This window comes from Balearica regulorum, chromosome 2 (assembly GCF_011004875.1).
Source record: "Balearica regulorum gibbericeps isolate bBalReg1 chromosome 2, bBalReg1.pri, whole genome shotgun sequence".
Lineage (NCBI taxonomy): Eukaryota > Metazoa > Chordata > Aves > Gruiformes > Gruidae > Balearica > Balearica regulorum.
Window position 1 is genome coordinate 116,595,561 of NC_046185.1, and position 22,184 is coordinate 116,617,744.

A 22,184-nucleotide genomic window follows, 5' to 3' on the forward strand; every position below is an offset into this window, starting at 1 on the left:
CCGATCTCCCTGAAGATGCGTGGCGTCCTGCAGAGCTGGGCAGGGTGGGGTGAGTGACCACTAGCTGGATGGTTGCAGCTTTTTGTCCTAGACCTCTCCTTTGATTCTTTCTCCTCCGTTCCCCTGCTGTAATGCAATAGCTGTGATTAATGTTAATCACGTCCCGCGCCCTTAATTAAGATCAAAACCACGCGCCGCCGCGCCACGGAGGGGCCGTGGGCTAAGCCCCGCCCCGAGATAGTCCCCGCCCCCTCCGGTGCCAACTCCCGCCCCCTCCGGTCCCAAACCCCGCCCCGCCAGTCCCCGGGGCCTGCGGCGGTGCCCAGCGGCGGTGCGGGCCGTCGCCGTCGGGCCGGAGCGGAGCGTCTCAGGTAAGCGTCGTCGCCTGGCAGCGGGGAGTGAGGGGAAGGGGCGAGGGGAGGGAGAACGCCGAGAGGGATGTGGGGCGCGTTGCTGGCGCAGGGGCGGCCTGGCCGCGCCTCTGGCGGGAGCCGGCCGCCCCGGCGAGGAGGCCGCGGCTGAGGGGAGCGGCGCGAGGGCAGCCCGTGCGGGCGGGGGCCGTTGGGGCCCGGCCCTGCGTCCCGCGCCGGTGCGGCCGCTCTCCCTGGGGAGGGGGCGGTAGGGGCGGCGGGCCGCCCGCTCCGTCAGGGCGGCTTTGTACCCCCGATAGGACGCCCACTGCCCTGCTGGAGCGAGGCGAGAGTAACGGCGCTTGGAGGGGAGAGGAGGAGGAGGAGGAAGGAGGTCACGTGCCGGGAGGCAGCCGGGCGGGGCGGGGGTCCCCTCTGCGGGAAGGGGATGTGCCTGCCGGGGCCCGGGGGGTGCTGAGCGGCGGAGCTGCCTGTGCTGCTCCTCCCACGGTCGGCACCTCTCCTCCTGCCGGCGTACCTGAAGGCTGGAGGAGGACTGTTTTTCCCTCTCTTTCTGAGATCCTAATTGAGCAAATACATCTTTAGGGAAGTAGAGTGATCTGTTTGTCCTCTTGATAATGGTGCGGACAAACCGGAGCGTGCGAACCTCTGGTTTCCAATTTTAGGGTCGGGCTGAATTTAGGCAACTTTGGAGACACTTAGCGATTTTAGCATCTGAATTAAAAGTGGGTCATTTATTCTTGGAATGTAACGTTTTGCGTATATCTTAAGGGTTACACTGGTGGGTCTGCAAAGCGAACTGGTTAAGCTTATAGCAGTTTGATCTGCGCTAGCAGTTAAAGTTACTTGTTGATGAAGTGCTAGCTTTGAGTCAATTCCCAGTGTCGCTGTAGTCAGGTTAAGTGGATTCAGTGATTGGCTTTAACATGGAAAGTATTCACCACAAATACTAAACTTGCAGAAAGATTGTTGTGTTTGTTTTTTTAAGTCATGTTAGAGTGCTTAGAGGTATAAGACCGTCACAGTATTTCCACACAGTGATGCCAGTACGTTTTATTATGCATGTTTGTCACCTTGGCATTTATAATGCGATGTAGGATTGTGTTGAGCATTAATTGCTAATGAGAGCTGACATTGTGTTCTGGAAATCTTAGTGTTTTGGGGGATTGTTAGTCAATCTAGCATTGCAAGCAGGCTCATCTCTATTTATAAGCCAATAGGGTTATTATTTTTAGTAGATGTTTTTCATCAGCTTACAGTTTTAAGTAGGCCAGATGCAGAGTGATTGGGTTTTTGTTTGTTGGTAGTGTTCAGGGCCAGATATGTTGGGTAGAATGCACCAGTAGAATGCACCTGGTTACAGGTCCTTAAGTATTTTTCTGTTATTTGCATGTTAGACTTTTTCAGGATGAATGTTGTTCTTTATATACTTGGTATATCAAGAAAGAAATATTTGACCTTTTTAATGATACTGAAATTTTTGAATTACTAAACTCTTAGTTCAGATGGATTTGGTGTTCATTTTGGTTCATTTTGGCTAGAATGTAGTTTTCTTGACATGATTCATTCTAATTTTCATAAATTCTCAAGTGTTTAGCCATGAGCTTTTCAAAATAAATTTAGCACAATTGTTTTAGGCCTTCATTCATGTGAAAGAATGTATTTAGACTTTACCATTTTCAACTTTGTCAGACCATCCTAGTTAAGCATATGTTTTAATAACTGTACTTGTTGAAATGTTTTACAGGGCTAAACCTAATTTCTGGTAAGCAGGATTAATGGATTTCATTCAGTGAATTCAGTCAGCAAGCACAATATTATCAATGTTTTGCAGAAGAGGTTGATGACGTGGTAATGGTTAATCACATTTCTGATAGTAGAAACTGATTTCGCATGGTTAGCCAGCAGCATCCAGCAACTTAGCTGAGTCACTTTAAAGATCACAGATGTGTTGCTTGTTAAATCTTCTCTGATTTAACTATATCTACTAAAAATACGTTCTTAATTTAAAATCCTTAGTGATTGTATCAAAACACAACTTGTATGTTACCTTTCTGACTTGCTGTGTTAAATTCAACTAGAAGTAAGATTAAAAATGAAAGGTTGGGAAAAAAAAATCTTAGTAAAGAACCAAACTAATATCTTGTGATGACATTACACTTTTCATGTTAAGATAGGCTACTTAGTCATCAGCTGAAGTGCTGAAACAGCATCACTTCAGACATTAGGAGTTAATTTCTATCTAACACTGACAGAAAAACTAGATGAATTATGTGGAGATGTGTTAGAAGAAATATTTTATGCTGAACATTCAGATGTAGATCTTTCCTAGAATTTGTAGCTACTTGGACTAGGTAATTATTTCTATACGATATCCTTTAAGACTTGTAAGGAGAAAAATGGAGGTAATATGTAAAACCTGACACTTTCTTTTGTTTTGAAGCATCTTCAAGAGCTGTAAAATAGGAGTTCAGAGTGAAAAATCTTAGAAAAGTTTGTCTTGTATTCCAAAGTGGATGTTAGTTTCTTAAAATACTGTATTTCTTAAGAGCTCTGAAGAATTTCCGAGGCTTGAGTTTGCCTGGAGAAAACTTTCACACCATTTTGTTAAATAGTTTTTGAGGGCGTGACGGACTCCTGAGTGTTTCCCACTAATACATAAAATGACTGACATATTTTGGGAAGAGTCCTGCAATTCTGTGCTAGCAAAAGAGCTTTTCTTGTCCAAGTAGTATCTGGCTAGCAGCCCTGGGGCATATGTTGTTGACTTGGAGAAAACAAACAAACAAATGTGTATGAATATGCTATGTAATAAACCAGTATCATGCTTGATGTTTGAGACAATCAGTGAGGAGTTTGGTCTCTTTAAAGAATTGTATTTTGTATTTAGAGAAATGCTGACATGATAAAATACATATGTTTTTGATACCCAGAAGGTTTATTTGGCCTATGGTTGTTTTAACGCTGGGAAACTGAATGGATTATAAGCCCTTGTTGCTTAGTATTTGATGCTAATTGGAGTAAAATCTGCAGTGAAATCTTTATTTCTGTGAGCTGACATTGGGTGGACTGCAAAGTCTGCTTCAGAGAGTGGGTAATAGATGTGATAAAGAGTTGAAACCAGATTTGGCAGAGGTTTTTTGTCTTTTCTCTATCTTTGTACCACTTCACCTTTATGTCCACTTCTCCTCCCTCTCTGCTTTTGCAAGAAGTCAGTGGTTTCTTTTGTCTTTCTTTTTTTTTAATTTTATTTTTTTCTTGCATGGAGCTATAAGAAAATACTGTATACATATGTTAATATAGCTGCAGGGAGCTGATTGCATTTAACCTTAAAATCCTGACATGGTTTCGGGTCTTTGGCAAGACTAGTCTAGAACCTCTAAACCAAAAAAGAGGTGATGTTTTAGTTTTAAGTAAACAATAACTTATTTTTTGTAATGAAATAAGTGAATACTATAAATCATAATATTTTAGCTTCAAATAGGATGATATGGCATCAGTTTTGTAACTGAGGTACTTGTCTTTTGTATGTTCTAAGGACGTAACAGTGACAAAATTAACACACCTTAAATTTTTTTAGTTTGCAGTGGTTAAATATCTTGCGTGCAGATGACACACCTTCGGAACGTGTTATGGTACATCCTTTTTATATGTTAGTTTTTTTCTTAAAATAGAATATAGTTGTGTATTTAAGATCACTCTTGATTAAACAAAAGCTGAAGTCCACACATTTTTGAGTTCTGGCAAACGTGTTTTCAAGTGCGTCATGAATTCAGCATGAGGTGTCTTTTCAAAGTCACTTCGATTTAACTCTGAAGAACTGTTCTTTCATGTACTGTTTCCCGTGTCTGGTTTGAGCATACTCATACTCAGGCACAAAGTCATACCTGCTCATTTTAGAAGTAAAAAGTTTGGGATGTGCTGTTAAGAAGGAACCCAGAGGGGAAAGTGGCAATGGAGGTAAAAGTAAGGCAACGCCAATACCAAATTTACAAGCTGTTTATTCTGCCATTTTCTCAGCTCTTGTAGGGCAAAAGGTGGGGTGATTATGAAGGACAGCAGAGTTCTGCAGGACATGGCTCAGCAGCAGGGCTTCTTCAGCTACAGGGAAAAATTAGTCCAAGGTTGAAGCACTTTGATTTGACTTTCTGAATCTGTAAGTCTCACTCTTGGGATGGGAGAGGATGATGTTGCTGTTCCCTCAGATGTCCTACTGACCCAAAAGACTGACTTTTTTTCTTTCTCCTTTTAACTTGCAAGCTGTGTCCTGGACTCTTTAGCACCTTCTTCCAGTGTCCTGAGAAATACATTGTTCAGTGTGAATGTGGGATGTGTGCAACTGCACTGTTACTTTTGTTAGGTCACAGAAAATTGGGGAAACATCTTTCTCAAGGAAACTTAAAAAGAAAACCTGGTGGGTTGTGGGGTTTTTTTTACACAGAAGTTATCTAAATATTTTTCAAATACGGTTCTTACTCAGTAAGAAGTAAATAGTATGAGTTTAGACTTAGGTTGTGTAATCATTTTGTAGACAATAAAACTTAAACCCCATGTGAAAGTAATAATAGGAAGTAGACAAAATAACATTAATTTGCTAGCAGAATCACAAATACTTGTGTTTCCATTTGCTTTCTAACCAAGGCAAGTTTAATTGCTGTGCTTGCTTTGTTTTTGTCTGACATCTAGCCATCTGCTTGGTGGCGTATCTTTCAAAATCTTGGTGATAAGTTAATTCAGAGCTCATCAGTATGAAGCCAGATGTGCATTATAAATATGAGTAATTTGTATGCCATACACAAAATATACTTGAGTGCAGCTTGTATTCCTCTTGCATATTGGATGAGAAATGTTCTTTTAGCCTGAGGGATAGGTAAGAGCTGCTACTTCAGGGTCAAGCAGAGCTACTCTAGTTTTGAACACTCAGCTGAAGACAAACTCTTTGTAAGTTCTCTCTTGTATGCTGATAAGTCTTGCCCTGCCCCCCTGACTGGAAGCCTTCCTGGTCTTTAAATGTGTTGCGTATTTGTACCTTGTTGTTCCTGCTGTGTTGCTTAATTGAAATCTAGAGTGTTGCCAAAAAATTACACGCAGTATCTTGTGCTTATGTTTGGGGAATTTTGTGGGTGTGCAGCAGTTTGAATTTTTCAGTCTTGTTTTGATTAAAGTCTCTAGTGCCTGTCAAATGCAACACTATCTAAATGCCTTTTTTCTTTTCCTTTCTTTTCAGTAAATAACTAGCTAGGAACCCAGTGTAGAGGATAGACTGTAAGATAAGGTATATCTTTAACTGTGTAACTAGATGAAATCTCTGGGAGTGAGCATTGGAGTAGGCATTGCGGAGCTGATTAACCATATCTTACAGACAGAGTAGGAAGGTGTGCTTCAGTAATTTGCAGGAATTTCATGAGAATAAAACTGAAGAGGAGAGGAAGGGAGCCATGGTAGACAAATGAAAGGTAAAGGAAATAAAAACCTGTGCAAGTCAGGAACAATAAAGGACAGACTTCTTGGTTGAGGGAAAGCTTTCCTTGGACTGAACAGTTATTGGAATTGGTATCTGTAGTACCATTTTTTTAGCATGAGGCTTCTTCAGGTGGTCTTCGGTACCTTCACATTGGTTCATACTAATCAGTCTCACTATTCGGAGCCTGGGCCTCTTGGCACAGTGTGCAGCCATGAGTATTAAGTTGTGCCAGCTCCTCAGACACAACTCATTTAATATTGATTTGAAGCAATTGCTTTTAATTCTGTAAGTGGTGGTTCTATGTTTGCACCTTTTGATGATATAATGTGACCTGAATGTTAACTGGAATGTCGCATGTCAATGAAAATGACCTATCTTTCCTATTTTAGTATCCTTTCCAAATGTTAACTGCTGTTCTTTTAGGTTGTATTTGATTATTTTGTAGTCCTCTATTATTCAGTAGACTTTAGTTTTGAATAGGCATGTCCAGTTCCATGGTGTACCTATTTATATAGTTTAAAAATTTCTGCCTCCCTATTTTAAAACTAGATATTATGAAAACAAAGTGTTTCTGCAGACTTTGTGCTTTAATGGAATAAGAACATCTGTAGAGAAAGGATGCAGAATAGTCTTAAAATTCCCAAATGTGCTGTGAAGTAATTAATCGGGAAACAGATAAGTTGGGTCAATTTGAATAAAATCTGAATAGCATAAAGTATTTTTATTTCATCTGATTTAAGATTCAGATGCTTCTAACATGTCAAGGAGTAAGCAGGGTTATAAACTATATGATGCATCACTCATTAGGCAACTTCTCATGACTATAAAGGCTACTACTATGTGTAGGGTAGGTGTCTTCAGGTGGTCCTATAAACCTCTGAGTATTGTTGAGTGTCAGAGTTATGCCAATAAGGTCTCCCAACGAGTCTTAGCTAGTTCTCTGAAACTGAAAGTTCAGGAAAGGCTGGAATTGCCTTAAAATAACTGCAAGTTGATTTTTTGCTTTAGCAAGTCTTTTTTTTAATGACTTCCTTTCATGCCTGAATTTTGGCTAAGCTTGAGTCTGAAAGCAGTGACTGATGGAGCCAAACTCATCAAGGGGCAGCTTTGGAGGCTTGGGTTGAACCGTAAGAAAACTCTCTGTAGGAGTTAGTGCAGTACCACAACATGTTACCCAGAAAAACTGTTAGACATTTTCAAGACTTGACCTCAACTGATCAAGTGTTAGCACTGGTCAAGTCCAGCGCTGGTCCTGCTTTTAGGAGGAGCTTGGACTAGATCACCTCCAAAGATCCCTTGCAACCTACATTTCTGTGATTTTGTGGCTACACAAATTAGAGTTTTTATTCTCTCCATTTGCTATAGCTGTGTGCGTGCTTCATGTTGGCCAGATTTCGTATGAATTTGTCTTTTTTTATTCTGCTTACACTGTTCATGTCAGTGTGCAGGAGGCAGTAGACTTTAGTTGACCAGTCTCTAGACTAACATTTTGTAGTAGTGAAATTCAAGAGCTTTATAATACTGGTTCTTATTTAGCTAAACCCCAAATTTGCAAGATGGAAGTGCATCTGGGGATATTTCCATTTCCAAATTCTCTACTTTCACGAGCAGGCTATAGTATCAGGAAACTGAATAAGCTTTGAAATTAAGACAGTGTATTTCCCCAAATATATGCTCTGTTTAGTTTTTTTTTTTAAATATTCCCTCATGTTTACTAAGGAACATTTGTTTCAAACAGAATATTACGTCAGACAAATGGAGAAGTATTTTTAAAGGCGTTGAAACCTTATAATGCTTCTGAGGCAACGATGTATTACAGCTGGAGTCAGAATGAGTGCAGCTTGGAAAGGATTTAAGTGCCTTTCAGGAAAGGGAGCAATGACTATCAGGAGGTCACTAGTAATGTATTCACTACAAGCAGGTTTCATGAAAATTAGTTATTTCAGTTATGTGGACAGAAGAAGGAGAGAGTGTATCAGCAGAATGTTTTTGGCTCATTCATAGTAGAGAACGATATAAAAAATGTGTCCAGGTATGCTTTGGAGACAGTCTCCAGCTCTTTGGGATTTTTTTTCCCCCCTAATTTACAGTCAGCATTACCTCGTCTTCAGAGAAGTTTGGTTTTATCTGTGTTGGCTCTTAATCTGGGTTTATGCTGGGAGTGTCGGAAAACACAGTGAGAGAATTCTGCTAATACTCTTGCAGGTTAATACAGGTTTATACCAGATATTCTCAGTTTATTAGACTTTGTAGATGTGGTGTACCAAAGCAGTGTTTATGGTTAATTGTATATTCTGCCCAAGATGTTGGCATGCTTTATTTATCTCTGCATGAAGAAACTTTTTGCCCTGGCTTTTGCTTTGGTTTTTTGCTTTGTTATGAATGAATATTACTACTGTTTCAGTGTCTGCTTTCTCATCAGGAAAGACTTTAGTACTGAAAACCTTGTAGTTTTCACAGCACTTAAGCATCTTGGCTACTGTATTGGACATGTCATCCTATTTTCCTCATTGAAAAAAAAGAAGTCTTTTTTTTTTTTTTTTCTTTTTAACCTTCACAGAAAAGCTATTCATTGTGGGAATTCTTGGGCAGCATTTAGTGTTGTTAGACACATATGTAAAAAGTATTCTAGGCTCTCAGTAAGTTTCAGCAGCAATCATGACACAGTATTACTTTATGCAAATATGTTTTTTCTGGTATTGTAAACTATCAGTGTTGTCTTTTCCTAAAATGGCCTCTATGTGAAGCTTTCACTTCTGATTTTCCTGAGCTGTTGATAGCCCTTTGAGAAAACCTCTTTTTTTAATCACTTCTGTTATCTTTCTCAGTTAAATTGTGCTGTGTGGGTTTTTTTCCTTGGAAAGAAAAAAAGTAATATGTGCTCATGTGTGATACATTAACATAACAAACAAAATTAATTTAAAACAGGTACAATAGAATGGAACAGTAGGGGTAGTATAATGATAGAAAAGAGAAGTACTATTCTGATCTTGCATCTCTAAAATATGTGTAAAACTGACATGTGCAATGTGTGCACCATCTTCTGTCACTATGAGTGAAAATAATGGTGTTAATTGTAAATAATGTGAAAATCATGGGCTACCTCTCACCATGTATTACTGAAGTCTTCATTAGACTTTGAGGGCAGGGAAGGAATGCAGTCCTAACCTTGCTACTTTTATTAAACTCAAGTGCTGGGTTTGCATGGCAAGGTTTTGGTAGCGGGGGGGCTACAGGGGTGGCTTCTGTGAGAAGCTGCTAGAAGCTTCCCCTGTGTCTGATAGAGCCAATGCCAGACGGCTCCAAGATGGACCTGCCGCTGGCCAAGGCCAAGCCAATCAGCGCCTCTGTGATAACATATTTAAGAAGGGGAAAAAAAAAAACCAGCGCTTTTGCAGCCAGAGAGAGGAGTGAGAAGATGTAAGAACATCAGCAGACACCAAGGTCAGTGCAGAAGGAGGGGCAGGAGGTGCTCCAGGCGCCAGAGCAGAAATTCCCCTGCAGCCCGTGGTGAAGACCATGGTGAAGCAGGCTGTCCCCCTGCAGCCCATGGAGGAAGGATGAGGGGGTGTAGAGATTCCACCTGCAGCCTGTGGAGGACCCCACGCCGGAGCAGGTGGAGGCACCCAAAGGAGGCTGTGGCCCGTGGGAAGCCCAGGCCGGAGCAAGTTCCTGGCCGGACCTGTGGATCCGTGGAGAGAGGAGCCCACGCTGGAGCAGGTTTGCTGGCAGGACTTGTGACCCCATGGGGGACCCACGCTGGAGCAGTTTGCTCCTGAAGATCTGCACCCCGTGGGAGAGACTCACGCTGGAGCAGTTCGTGAAGGACTGTCTCCCATGAGAGGGACCCCACGCTGGAGCAGGGGAATGATGAGAGGAGTCCTCCCCCTGAGGATGAAGAAGCGGCAGAAACACCGTGTGCTGAACTGACCATAACCCCCATTCCCCGTCCCCCTGTGCCGCTGAGGGGGGGCGGAGGTTGAAGCCGGGAGGGAAGTTGAGCCCGGGAAGATGGGAGGGGTGGAGGGAGGTGTTTTAAAATTTGATTTTATTTCTCATTCCTCCACTCTGTTTTGCTTAGTAATAAATTAGATTAATTCCCTCTCTAAGTTCGGTCTGTTTTGCTCGTGACGATAATTAGTGAGTGATCTCTCCCTGTCCATATCTTGACCCATAAGCTTTTCGTTATACTTTTTTCTCCCCTGTCTGGTGAACAAGGGGAGTCATAGAGTGGCTCAGGTGGGCACCTGGCCCCCAGCCAGGGTCAACCCACCACAACTCCATTGTTTTTCACTTAGTATACGAGTTAATACTATTAATAACAATAAAATCTCTGGTTCTCTAGAATAAGTTTTTGAATTTAATTCTGTTTGGAAGCCTGAGTTATGGCCATAAATAAGTGTGTGTTTTGTCTTCTTATTTCAACATTTATTTAAGTTAAATAGATACAAACTTTGCTTCTTTCCAGAGAAAAAAAAAATCCACTGCCTATGACTTTTAATAGGCCTGTATAGAAAACATAAGTAAATATTTTAGTGGTAGGAGTTGAGTAAAAGTGAATGTATGCAGTTAAGAAAAAGAAAAAGTTAAAATCGTACTTCTCTTGAAGTCAGGAGGAGTGAGGAGAAAGTGTATCACAAATACACTAATGTGGATTCTCATATAAGAATTTTTTTATTTCACTCTTAAGTACTTTGACATTTCAGTAAGCTTTTGAATTCTGTTCTTTGACCTGCCTAGTGGATGAAAGGAAGGTGGTGGATGTAGTTTTTCGGTATTTTACTAAGGCTTTTGCGTTCTGGCAAAAGCCTTTCTGCCACAGTTGTCCAGCTGTGGGATGAGCAGGTATGGGGTGCACTGGTGAAGAACTGGATGGCAGGGCTCAAAGGCTTGCAGTGACTGGTCAGCAGCAGTGTTCCTCAGGGCTCAGTCCTAGGGCCGGTGCTGTTCAATATTTTTATCAGTGATCTCAGTGCAGGAGTTGAATGCACCATTAGCAAGTTGCTGATGATAATAAAATGGGAGGTGCTGTTGAGTTTCCTGTGGGATGCGAGGCCTTGCAGAGGGATCTGGATAGATTGGAGCAATGGGCAATCATCAGTGGCATGAGATTTAACAAGAACAAAAGCCAGATTCTTCACCTGGAATGGAGTAATGCCAGATACAAGTATAAATTAGGAGACGAGTGGCTGGAGAGCAGCCCTGCAGAAAAGGGTCTGGGGGTGCTGGTGGATAGCAGGCTCAATGTCAGTCAGCAGCGTGCCCTGGCAGCCAAGATGGCAAACTGCATCCTGGGGTGCATCAAACACAACATTACCAGCTAGTCAAAGGAGGTGATTTTCCCACTGCAGCACTCACCTTGAGTATTGTGTGCTGTTCTGGGCCCTACAACTTAAGAAGGGTGTGAAGGTGCTTGAATGCCTCCAGAGGAGGCTACCAAAGCTGGTGAAAGGGCTGGCAGGCGTGTCCTCTGAGGAGTGGCTGAGGTGGCTGAGTTTGTCTAGTTTGGAGAGAAGGAGGCTGAGGGGTGACCTCACTGCCCTCTACAGCTTCCTGAGGAGGGGGAAGAGGAGTGGGAGGTGCTGAGCTCTTCTACCTGGGACCCAGTGCCAGGGCGCGAGGGAATGGCTCCAAGCTGCGTCTGTCAGGGCAGGTTTGGACTTGCCATGAGGAAGCATTTCTTTACCAAGAGGGTGGTCAAACCCTGGCAGAGGCTTCCTGGAGAGGTGGCTGATGGCCCATGGCTGTCCAGTGTTTAAGAGGCATTTATTTGGACAGTGCCATTAATGCCATGCTTTAACTTTTGGTCAGGCCTGAAGTGGTCAGGCAGTTGGACTAGATGGTCATTGTAGGTCCCTTCCAACTGTTTTGTTCTGTTCTACTCTCCTGCACTCATGATGAGTTGAACAAAGATGAGACTGTTATTTTCCTGAAATGCCAGGGTTTTTTCAGCTCCAAAACCACTTTCAAGGACACATCACAAAGGTTTCAAGTGATAACAGGATTTTGTTTTATTTTCATGACTCTGTTTCAGGGCAGATATTCACAAGCCTTAATACAATGCGCAAGTGTAGCCAGGAAGAAGGCTGATGCAATCCTCAGTTTAGCCTGAAAAAACATCGCTTGAAGTCTGGCAAAGGAAAGTCAGAGAGCTACAGAAAGTCCCAAATCCCCTGCATCTTGTGGAGAGCTGTGTGCTATTGAGACTGCATTGGGGAATACCGATTTCTGTCTCGCTCGCATGTCTCTTGTGATGAGGAGTTAACGGCACAGTTAGTATCCAGCACGGTTGCTATGATCTCAACCTCTCCGGGCAAGTTTGCCCATAAAGTTTCTTGCAATACCATGAATTATGGGCTGTTTATCTTCCTGGTGAATGTGCTTCACCCAGGCGCTGCAGAGAGTAAATGTGCTGGTCTGTAAACATCATTCCTTCATAGGACATACTTTATTTTGACCGCACATCCTTCCTGCAGCCTGCCATATAGAATAACCCAAACAATGGGACTGCCTGGAGCCGAAAGAAGGGGTGCTGACTGAACCCAGCCTCCTTCAAATCAGAGGCAGGCACTGGGTCAACCCACAGATGGTACAACAGTGCTGCAAATATGTAACTGATATAGAAAAAAACCCCCAAAAATAACCTTTGCCAGAAAGAGGAAAGCAGATAAGTGACTGATGCACAAAGAAGGCTCTTTCTAGAGAAAACAAGACTTAAGAATGCGATTTTTCTCTCTTTTTGGGTAAAGGAACATTCTCTCACCTAGATTATAGTTATTTTTCTCTTTTCTTTCCAAATTATTTTTTTCTTTCAGCCTTTGAGAAGGACTATAGCCAAGGTCCTGTATCACTTAGGCTGCAAAAACTCAAATAATATGGCAGCATGAATACAGGTGAAGCAGTCCCTGCTCCCTGAAGAGCAAGAATGAGGATCGGTACCACTCACGCACAATAGCAGAGGTGTGTGGCATTTTCAAAACTACGACATGTAGCGATGACAAAAGCATATTTTTTCCCTCCAAAACTTGCTGCGCTGTGCTTCTCAGCCAGCGATGCGTGAAAAGCGTGCTTGCGCCTGCCCTGCACTTGGATTGCCCGCAGGGAGAGCTGCAAAGTGGCAGCTGCTGCTGGTGGTGCAGCAAGGCTGGGGCCCTTCCAAAAACACAGGCTGTTTTGCAGCAGCAAGAGCCCCTGGGGAAAGGGAGCCAAGGGATGAGCAGAGCTCGCTCCCGCTAGGAAGCTGCACCGGGCAAGAGAGCCCCAGAGAGCCAGGGCCCGAGAGAGTGGCACCTTGGAGGTGCAAGAGCAGCAGGGGCCGGAGGAGCCCCGCCAAGGGGTTGTGCTCAGTGCTACAGAGGACAAGAAGCAAGCCCCGGGGGCCTCCCTTGGGGCCCGCCCTGGGGGTCTAGCAAGCTTCCTCCCCCCGGATGCGGGGCACGAGGGCCACCTTTGTGGAGCATGAGCAGCAGGCACCTGGCCAAAATGGCCCAAAGCAGGCCTGGCAAGGGGCCGGTGCTCAAAGCCGCAGAGGAAGGCAAAAAACCCCCGGGACACCTGCTAGCCCACCGGGGGGAAAAAAGGCCTTCCTCCCCCCAGCTGCAGGGCACGAGAGGCCATCTTCGTGGTGCATGAGCAGCAGGCAGTGACCGAGCCAAAATGGAGCGGAGGAGTCCTGACAACAAGTGGTCCTGCTCAGTGCTGCAGAGGAAGGCAAAAAACCCCCGGGGACCAGTGCCAATCTGCCCCGGGGGAAAATTCCTTCCTGACCCCAGCAGCGCTGGCGATCGGCTATTCCCTGAGCATGTGAGCAAGACCGGCCTCCTCCTCCTCCTCCCACAGGCAGGCTGGTCACGCCTCCCGGGAGAGAGATGCCCAAGCCCTGTTCTCCCTCAGCCTGGAGCCATCTCAGGGGCTTCCCAGAGTGGCCAAGAGCCCCCGGCCTGAGCCACCTTGGGGGCAAGAACCCTTCCCGTGGGTGTCTGGCGGGACACCAGTGGGTGCTCCAAAGCACCAGGACCCCTTGCAACATCTCTGCATCCTCCCCTTTCTTACGGCTGCTGCCCCTGGCTCCACGGGGGATGAAGATGGCGAGCTCTGCAGTGCTCCTCAAGAAGGCATTCCCTTGCTCTGGCCACGGCTATCCAGCGGAAAAGGCCTGATAGCCTCGGGCACCTCCAGGGGTTGGTGGTTCTTCTCATCTCCTGAGGGACTTGCATCTGTTCCCTGATAGCTGAAGCAAGATTTCTATCCATCCATCCATCCATCCATCCATCTGATGAGCTTTAGCAGTTAGCCTTGCAGTGGCTTCTTCCAGGTCTTCCTCCCTCAGCCTCGACTGAGGAATTCTACTGGCTCCTCAAGGACTTCCTCTTGGATGCCTTCGAGCTGCCCGGGGGCCAGCTCTGGCAGCAGCACACGGGAGGGTGCTCTATTTATCCTGCCCCGGGGCATTGTAACTGCTGGGTTGCTGGGCAGTGGCATTGTGACGTGGGGGTGACAGGGCCCCCCATGCGCAGCCCCGCCCACCGCAGCCCTGCCTGCCACCCCTTTGAAGGAAGGAAGACAGGCAGGCCTTTGGGGTGCTGGCCTGTGCCCAGGGGACTGTCCCTGCCCTTGGCGGCCATGCACTGGGCACAGCTGCTGGGCATTCCTGGCAATTCATCTGTGCCTTCAGGCTGTGTCAATAAACAAGGGCGTTTGTACCACAGGCATTCACTTGGTCATGCTGATGCTAGAGGTGAAAGAGCGGGTTTGGTTCCCTCTGCATGAACTCTGCAGAGACACAGAGGGCATGCGTGTTTTCCTCAGCACTCCTTCCCAATGCGCCAAGGGACCTTTGCTACTACACTCTTTACGGTGCAGTCTTCTTCTGGGAAAGGCGGCCTGAATTGTTTTGTCTTCTTGACCATATTTTCCCTCGCACTTCAACAGCTCTTTTCCTCCTTTGGCCTTCATCCTTGATACTTTTCTTGAAAGCCATGGCAGCCCTCTCAGCCTTTGTCTTGCTCCTTGCAGTCGTCGTCGTCTTCTGGAGGCCTGCCGTGCCCCTCTTCAGCTGCCTAGTCTGCTTGCCTTTCTTGCCTGTCACACCAGAATGCATTTGCCTGGATCACACTGGTGGCTCGTAGTCCCCCTGTGACCTACTCCTGCCTCCAGGAACATTGGCCTACTCCAGTGTTTCCAAAGGGGAGCAGAGACTCACGGCGCTTCACCTGACATCGTGTTACCTCTTTCTACCCTGCAGTTCTTCACACAGGGTTTACCGATGTTGGGGATATCTCTTCTGTCAGAGCTTCAGCTGGTCGGGAGGATGGGGCCATAGAACGATAGCATGAGATAGAGCCTTTTCTGCCTCAGGGATGCCATGAAATCCAGCATACGATGTGCACAAGGAAACCCAAGTTTCTTGGGCGATGCTTTTCTGCAATCCAAATTCAAAAGACCCGACCATGAACATCAGTCACTCTCTCCTACAGCTGATGACAGCCAGGCACGAAGGGTGGAGCCTGAGAGGTGCCTTAAGGGGGCTTTGGCCCAGCGGTAGCCTGCTGGAGTCCAGCTCCAGGCAGGCACGACCAGCAGATCCAGCCCCGCACTGGCTGGCTGAGCAACAGACGGGCTGGTTGGGTGGGCTCCGAACATGAAGCTGGTGGTGTCAGTAGCGTCACTTTCCAAGTGGCTGTCTGCCTCCTAGGGAAGAAAATAGCCCCAGCTGGCATGAAGCCAGCTCCCATTTTGGAGGTTTCCTTGGAGAAATTGCCAAAGCAGCCCAGGCGCTGCAAAAGCTACAGGAGAGGCAACCCTGGTGGGTCAGCATGACGCGGGTGGTGGCACTGCTGCCTGCGGGGATCTGCTTTACTCTCCAGGAATGTGAGTAACGGTTGCTGATGATTTCTGAAATGAATTCTGCAGGCATTTAGTGAAGGGGAAGGTTGTTGCTGGGAATGCTTCTGTGGATGAGGAAGTGGTTTGGGCAGGTGGCCATCCGACACTAGAAGACAGTGGGACCTATGTGCCTGTAAGATAGCTGCAAAGAAGGACTGAAGGTTTTGCTTTTTTGATACACCCCCCTGAAACCACCTGAGAATGTGTGTGTGATGAAATTACTGATTATGTTATTCATGTAAAAAGGAGCTTCTATTTTTTCAATTAATGAAAGAAACTATGGAAAACCATCTTTTAGCTCACACTTTGTGATTAATCACTTTGCAGAACCGGTGCAGTGAGTGCAGAGATCTGCCAGGCTGTGTCTATTCAGGTGCCCCAGAGTTCATTGTAGCACTTGACACCTGACCAAACACATGCCACGTATGTCTTCCTCTGCTAAAGCCCTTTGACAGCCATGTTTCAGGCAGCTGCTGTAGAAATAAAGGGGGAACCTTTAAAGATGTATTGTGCTTGGCTGCCCTTGCCTGGTACTTTTGGCTGGCTGGGATGTGGAGGCAATATCCAATATTTCCTTCCGCTCTTAAAAGCGATCCTTCAGAGAGGGAGATTTCATTGGTGAGCAACACATCTGACATCATGTGAGTGCTGCTCTAATATAGACAGTATTAGCCCCAATCTTTGAAGCACAACAATGCTTTGATTCCTGTGGCTTAGTTTTTGTGAGTGCCCATTTCCCAAGTGCAGCTCGGGTGGCTCGTGTGATGGGAGAGTCAGCTGGTGCATGGGAACATGTCCTGCCTTGCTTTGTTCTGGACTTCTCCCGCTGATTATTTGCCCTAATATTTCCCACGGGGACCATCTGTCCTTTTCATCCACATCTGTAAGAGTGAGACTGTTGGAACAAATAATCCTAAGGGCAATATCATTCTGGCAGCATGAGCTAGCACAAGGTGGAAATTAAATGGAAGGGAGTTAGGCACTTTCAATGTCCAAATTCGGCAGCTTAGTTAAGAAAATCTTTCTTGGAAAGGAAAGAACAGGGTCATAAGCGCTGACTGTTGCTTTCCACTTGCTAGACATGATGTTGTGCTCAATATATCCACTTCAGGGGGAGGTGCAAATGTTTGGTACTTCCTTGAAGTGAGCCTGAAAGGTCAAATTCACCCAAAACCTCCTTCCCAAGGAGGAGATGGACACCCACCCAAAGCCTCCTTCCCTCTGTGGGGCACTCGAAAGCCCTGCGCTGGTCCCCATGGGACCGTTGAGCACTGAGTGAGCAGCGTCTGCGTGAGCAAACCCCACAGGTACTCCGTCAGGCTGGTGAGGTCTTTCAGGGGTTTGTATTGCCTGAAAAGAAATGCTGATGTTTAGGAACCTTTTAAGTTTGGATTTGGTTCTCCGTAAAACAGACTGATAAGCGGCAGGCAAAGATGGTTCCCTGTCATCTTTGTTTTTTCTTTTTTTCCCCCCCTTCTTTCATTTTGGGCATGGTTGACTGGTTTACAGTCTAGGATGTCCCAGCAGACCGGAAACTGGGAAAAACATCATCAGTTTGGGTAAGCTTTCTCCCATGATAAAGGGACACAGCCTGTTGCTCAAAGCCTGCTCTGTGTTCAAGCAAGCACATTCAACTAAAAAAAAAAAAAAATCCAGGACAGATCCTGTGCTGGCATAAACCATCATCTTTCTTAGGAACCCTGCAGAGTACCGAGGGCACACAGAAGAGACCCCATCCCTTTGACAGGACAAGGTTTGTAGGAAGAGGGAGTATCTTTCATTAGCTCAATTGGTACGGTTGGAAAAAGTAGCAAAGTTGAGGCAAGAGCCCCTCTTCAGGCCCACAACAGAAGCAGCATCTTCTGAAGCAGAGTGCCAGTTGAGAGTAGTTATTCAGAGTTCAGTCCTTCTGACCAGTTGCATTATTTATGTCCGTGATTTAAGAAAATCTTCTTAGGGTCAGATGTTCCTGATGCAGACTCATGAATTTGCTGTCCTGAGAAAGTTTACCTGTAAGTCAGAGAATCGATCAGCAAATAAACATACATTTTATTCTATAGGATGGAGATTCAGCTGAGTAAAAATGGTTTTACCAATTAAGAATACAACATTGCCACTGACCTCCTTTGCTGTTGGTATCTGTTGGCCTGCAGCTACTATGTAAGGCTAGGATGCATAATAACAATATAAACCTAAATGATACTCCAAAATTAGTACATCTCATTTAGGATTTGCCTCCTCTGCTGCAGGTGTAAAGCTAAATGGCATTTGTGGGCAGAAAGCAAAGCATTGGCTCCATGTAGAGCCCCATGCGGGTCCTGTGGCAGGCATAGCACCATCACCTTTTCTGGTGTGCAGAGCCGTGTGGGCTTCACTTTGAGATCTTCTAAGAAATTATCAATTATTTCTAGCCCTGTTCTGTTCAAAATCAAGGTCTTTTCCTATCAAGTCTTCCTGGAGAGGTGATTGATGCCCCATGTCTGTCTGTTTAAGAGGCATTTGGACAGTGCCCTTAATGCCATGCTTTAACTTTTGGTCAGACTTGAAGTGGTCAGACAGTTGGACTAGATGATTGTTGTAGGTCCCTTCCAGCTGGACAGAACTATTGTGTTCTGTTCTAGAATTGCGAATCTGATGGTACTAATGAAATGAATGGCAATTAGTACTATTTCTGTTTGGGCGAAGAGAGGACAGAGTAAATGGCAGAGCTTTCTTCGGAACTTCTACTTTTCAAACTTCTTTTCCTCAAAGAAGCAACGTGAATGCTTAGATATGGACTAGTCTTTACTAGAGGTTGTTATGAGACAACTGCGTTTCTACTCAACTTTACTGTGTACTGTACTGAAATGTGTCTTTACACGGTGAATAGTTCAATGATATACTTTGAGTACAGACATTTTAGATAACATCTGGATATTATCAAACGAACAGATAAATGTGATTTGTAGAATAAGGTTTAGTGGCTGGTATATGAAACACAGATATAGAAGTAAATGCAAAACAGTTTCTGACTGAAAATGCATATCAACATGGGGTGGTCAGAGGGAAGCAGGTTCACTGGAATTCTTAATGTGGAGAAAGTCTGCCTTTGTGTTCCTACTGTAAAGCTTCCTAGTTCTTTCAGTACTCTGTGTAAGTGTGGGTTTTGTTTTGTTTTTAAAAAGGTAGAAACCTGATGCAAGTTCTGTTTAACTTCAAAGTTTGTCCACTTGCTGAATGGTGTTTATAAACTCTAATTTGTGCATGACTCAGAGGAAGGGAGGGAGCATGTTTTACGGAGTTGAGACTAGTACTTACTGAGAAAGGTCATTGCACAAATCCTGACACCTCTCACCCGAAGCTGGGTAAAGAAGAAGGTGAGAATGGGAAGTGCTGAAGATGCTCAGTTGGAAATCTGCTTGAAAAGGTCTTGAAACAGGAGTGAGTGCAATACAACAATTTCTGTATTTTTATTCCAGTTAATGATGAAACTGATTATCTCAATCTCATATACCCAGTACTTAATTTCTCTGGTCATGGGTTCTCTGCTCACACCTCTTTCTCTGGGCTTAAGCCCAGCAAAAGGCGTGGCAGCTTTCCTGGTCCCATGGCTTATGACTGAGAACCAGAAGACAGATACATTGGGTTGGCATTGGGAAGCCACAGGCAGGAGGATCCTGGTCTTGATTGTCAGGCAGGAACAGGATGGCAGTAGCCTGCCTGTGCTTGTGTTTGGTCTTGTGCTTGGTTCGGCCCAGCGCTGGATCACAGAATGAGATAATGATTGATACTGACTTGGTTTGCCTCTGATTGCTTGTTCACTGCAGGTGGAGACTCAGCTGGCAAGGTAGATTCTGTCTTGTGGGTCTGTTAACATTCTCATGATGTTGCCCGAGAAAAGTGGGGTTTGAACTACCTGAAGGCTGTATGTGTGACTTGACATAGACATTGTCCACCCCTGGCTGGCCTGCCTCTTCCTCGGCTGTGATGTGTGTGTGCTGGCAGCTCCCTGCCCCACCTTTCCTTTTCCCCTGGCTCCTTATATCCTTGGGTTTGCCTAGCATTGTGTTACAGATCCCCTGTCTGCTTTTCCTGTTGTGCTTTGACTGACTGTGTTTTTGCAGACTTGGAGTTGAAACACTATTGGAAGAGAAGAGGGAGAAGGGTTTGTCTTTCTATTTTGTGGTTTACTGAAAGACAACCCACGCAGGAAGAGACAAAGTTTTGTTCTTGAATTTCAAAAAGCTATTCCCCCAGTGTTACAGAAGCTTGTCTGATGTGATTTGTACTGCAGGATGTATAGCTTAATCTTCTGAGTATTTTGCATAAAAATAAATTTTCTGTGCGTTTGGTTGAAACTTTTTTGTGACCTTCTTAGTCAACTCTTTCTAGAAGCTTTAATTGGAAAAAGGTTCTCATGGGGTAGTGTAGTGAATCATACATCAAACTGCTCCAGTTTTATATGAAATTTAACCTGATTTTTTTTTTAAAAAAAAAACCTTATAGTCAGAAGACACTTAGGGTAATTGCATTACCTTTAACCACTGGGTTGCACACACTTTTTTCAGAGACACCCTGTCTGGCAATGTAAGTTGTCATAGCAGCTGAATTTGTAGAGCAAATAGCAGTGTATTTGCTTTATAGAATGATTACTACAGTATTCAGGATTTTTAATGAACTTTTAATCTTTTGGTTTTGTCGGCTCAGGATGTGCTGATAACTAACTGCCATTTTTCGGGAATTGTATGTGGAACTTCCTTTAAGTTGGCTTCCTATTGAGAGTATTTAAATCAGAATTGGAAACCTTAAAGATGCATCATGCTTTTTATTCATTCCCATTTAATGATCTCACTCTAACAACATGGAGAATGGAGCTTTCTAAATCTAGATAGTGCTCCCTTATTCCCACCAGTCTAATTAAACATTTATTCTCATTTCCCAAATCCTCTGAGAGATGAAGAGAGCCTAGATATATCTTATTTTAGAAACAAATTTTCGAGCCTACTTGCCACATTCTCTTAGTCATCAGTTTAGCAAAAAGAGAACTGACATGGTAAGATGAAAATACCTACTGGAATTTTGGGGATTTGGTGACTAACGTGTTTTTGTTTTGGGTTTGTTTTAGACATTCTTCCTATATGGATCAGCCTTCTAGTGATGGTGAAACTGGAAGAAGACCACTCTAAGCAAACCCAGGATGAATCGGGTGCCAGGTGATGCAGAAAATGCGCACAGTAGCAGTGTGGAATCCTGTCCTTCCCTGCGGGATGTCCACTCCATCAACCCCGCGCAACTGATGGCAAGGATTGAGTCATATGAAGGCAGAGAGAAGAAAGGCATATCAGATGTCAGAAGGACTTTCTGTTTGTTTGTTACATTTGACCTCTTATTCATTACCTTGCTGTGGATAATAGAATTAAATGTGAGTTGTCTTTTCAGTACCCTTAAACTTTTAATTTATTTATTCACTTCAGGAGTGGTTAATAAGTTGCTCTTTTCTATCCCAAATTATATGCTATTTGTATATATTTAAATTAAAGCAGCTTCTTTTAAGCTTTCATCTCAATTGCATCTACTTTTAGTCATTAGGATACATGGTTTATTATCTTCTTATCATTAAACCTTTTGATGTTCCTGTAGTGTATGAACCATGCAGAAGAAACCTGTGGAAATCCAGTGAACTTTTCAGGCAGCAAGTACACAAAAATGTTACTGTACATCTTTGAATTTGGCAAGAAACGTGAAGTTTAGCAGGATTCAAGAGTTTGCCTTCTGAGTCAGTGATATTTCATGGAGGTGTTAGTCCCTGGAAAGACTTCCCATGGTGAAAACTTTTCTGTGATGTATTTTCTTTGAGACAAACTTGGTATGCTATACATTGTGTATGGGAGGGTGCATGTGAACAACATAAACTCCCATAGTTGCCACATTTTAACTCCAGCATTTGTAATTTGGAAAACAAGGCAGTTCTGAAACTTCCAGAAAGCTGATTTGTTATTATTTTATATGTAGCATCCTAGTTTTTTGAGCTGGGTTGTAAGCTATAATCTAAAGTATCCATTTAAGAAAGGACACATGGGAAAAATTGGAGGAATCCCTTTTCTAGACAAGAAAGATCTTGAGCAAACATTTTTTTGTCAGCATTGCTTTACAAGATAAATAGCCTTGGTTATCGATGTGACATTATGAAGTTTCAGGAGCTGACTGTTCAAGTAGTTCATTGATATAGTGAAAAATACACTTCCCAATTTAATTTGAGAAAGCAGACTGTGCTTGTCTGAATGCTCTAATTCTGGGCGTAGACTTCTGTTATCTCTCTAGGTGGAAAGATTGTTGCATCCCGTGAGTAAAGTTAGCTTGTCTCAGAAAAGCAGCATAGCGTTATGATGCGTTTCTTTTTTTAGGCCAGTTTCTCAACAGCTTGTTCGACTAAGAGGAGCAGAGTCTGGTTTGTATCTCTTGTTGGGGATTCAGAGTACAGATTT

At 44.2% G+C, this 22,184-nt stretch overlaps 1 protein-coding gene across 4 annotated transcripts in view; it reads left to right on the forward strand.

Moving 5' to 3' along the window:
- The first annotated feature begins 271 nt into the window (after positions 1-271).
- The window catches only part of STARD3NL (STARD3 N-terminal like), a 33,301-nt gene continuing 11,388 nt past the window's right edge, over positions 272-22,184 (forward strand). For all 4 annotated transcript variants that reach the window (XM_075745481.1, XM_075745482.1, XM_075745483.1 and 1 more), the window contains exons 1-2: positions 272-371; positions 20,825-21,121. In XM_075745481.1, coding sequence (XP_075601596.1) covers positions 20,897-21,121 — 225 coding nt within the window. In that variant the 5' untranslated portion in view covers positions 272-371; positions 20,825-20,896. The remainder of the gene's footprint in view (positions 372-20,824; positions 21,122-22,184) is intronic.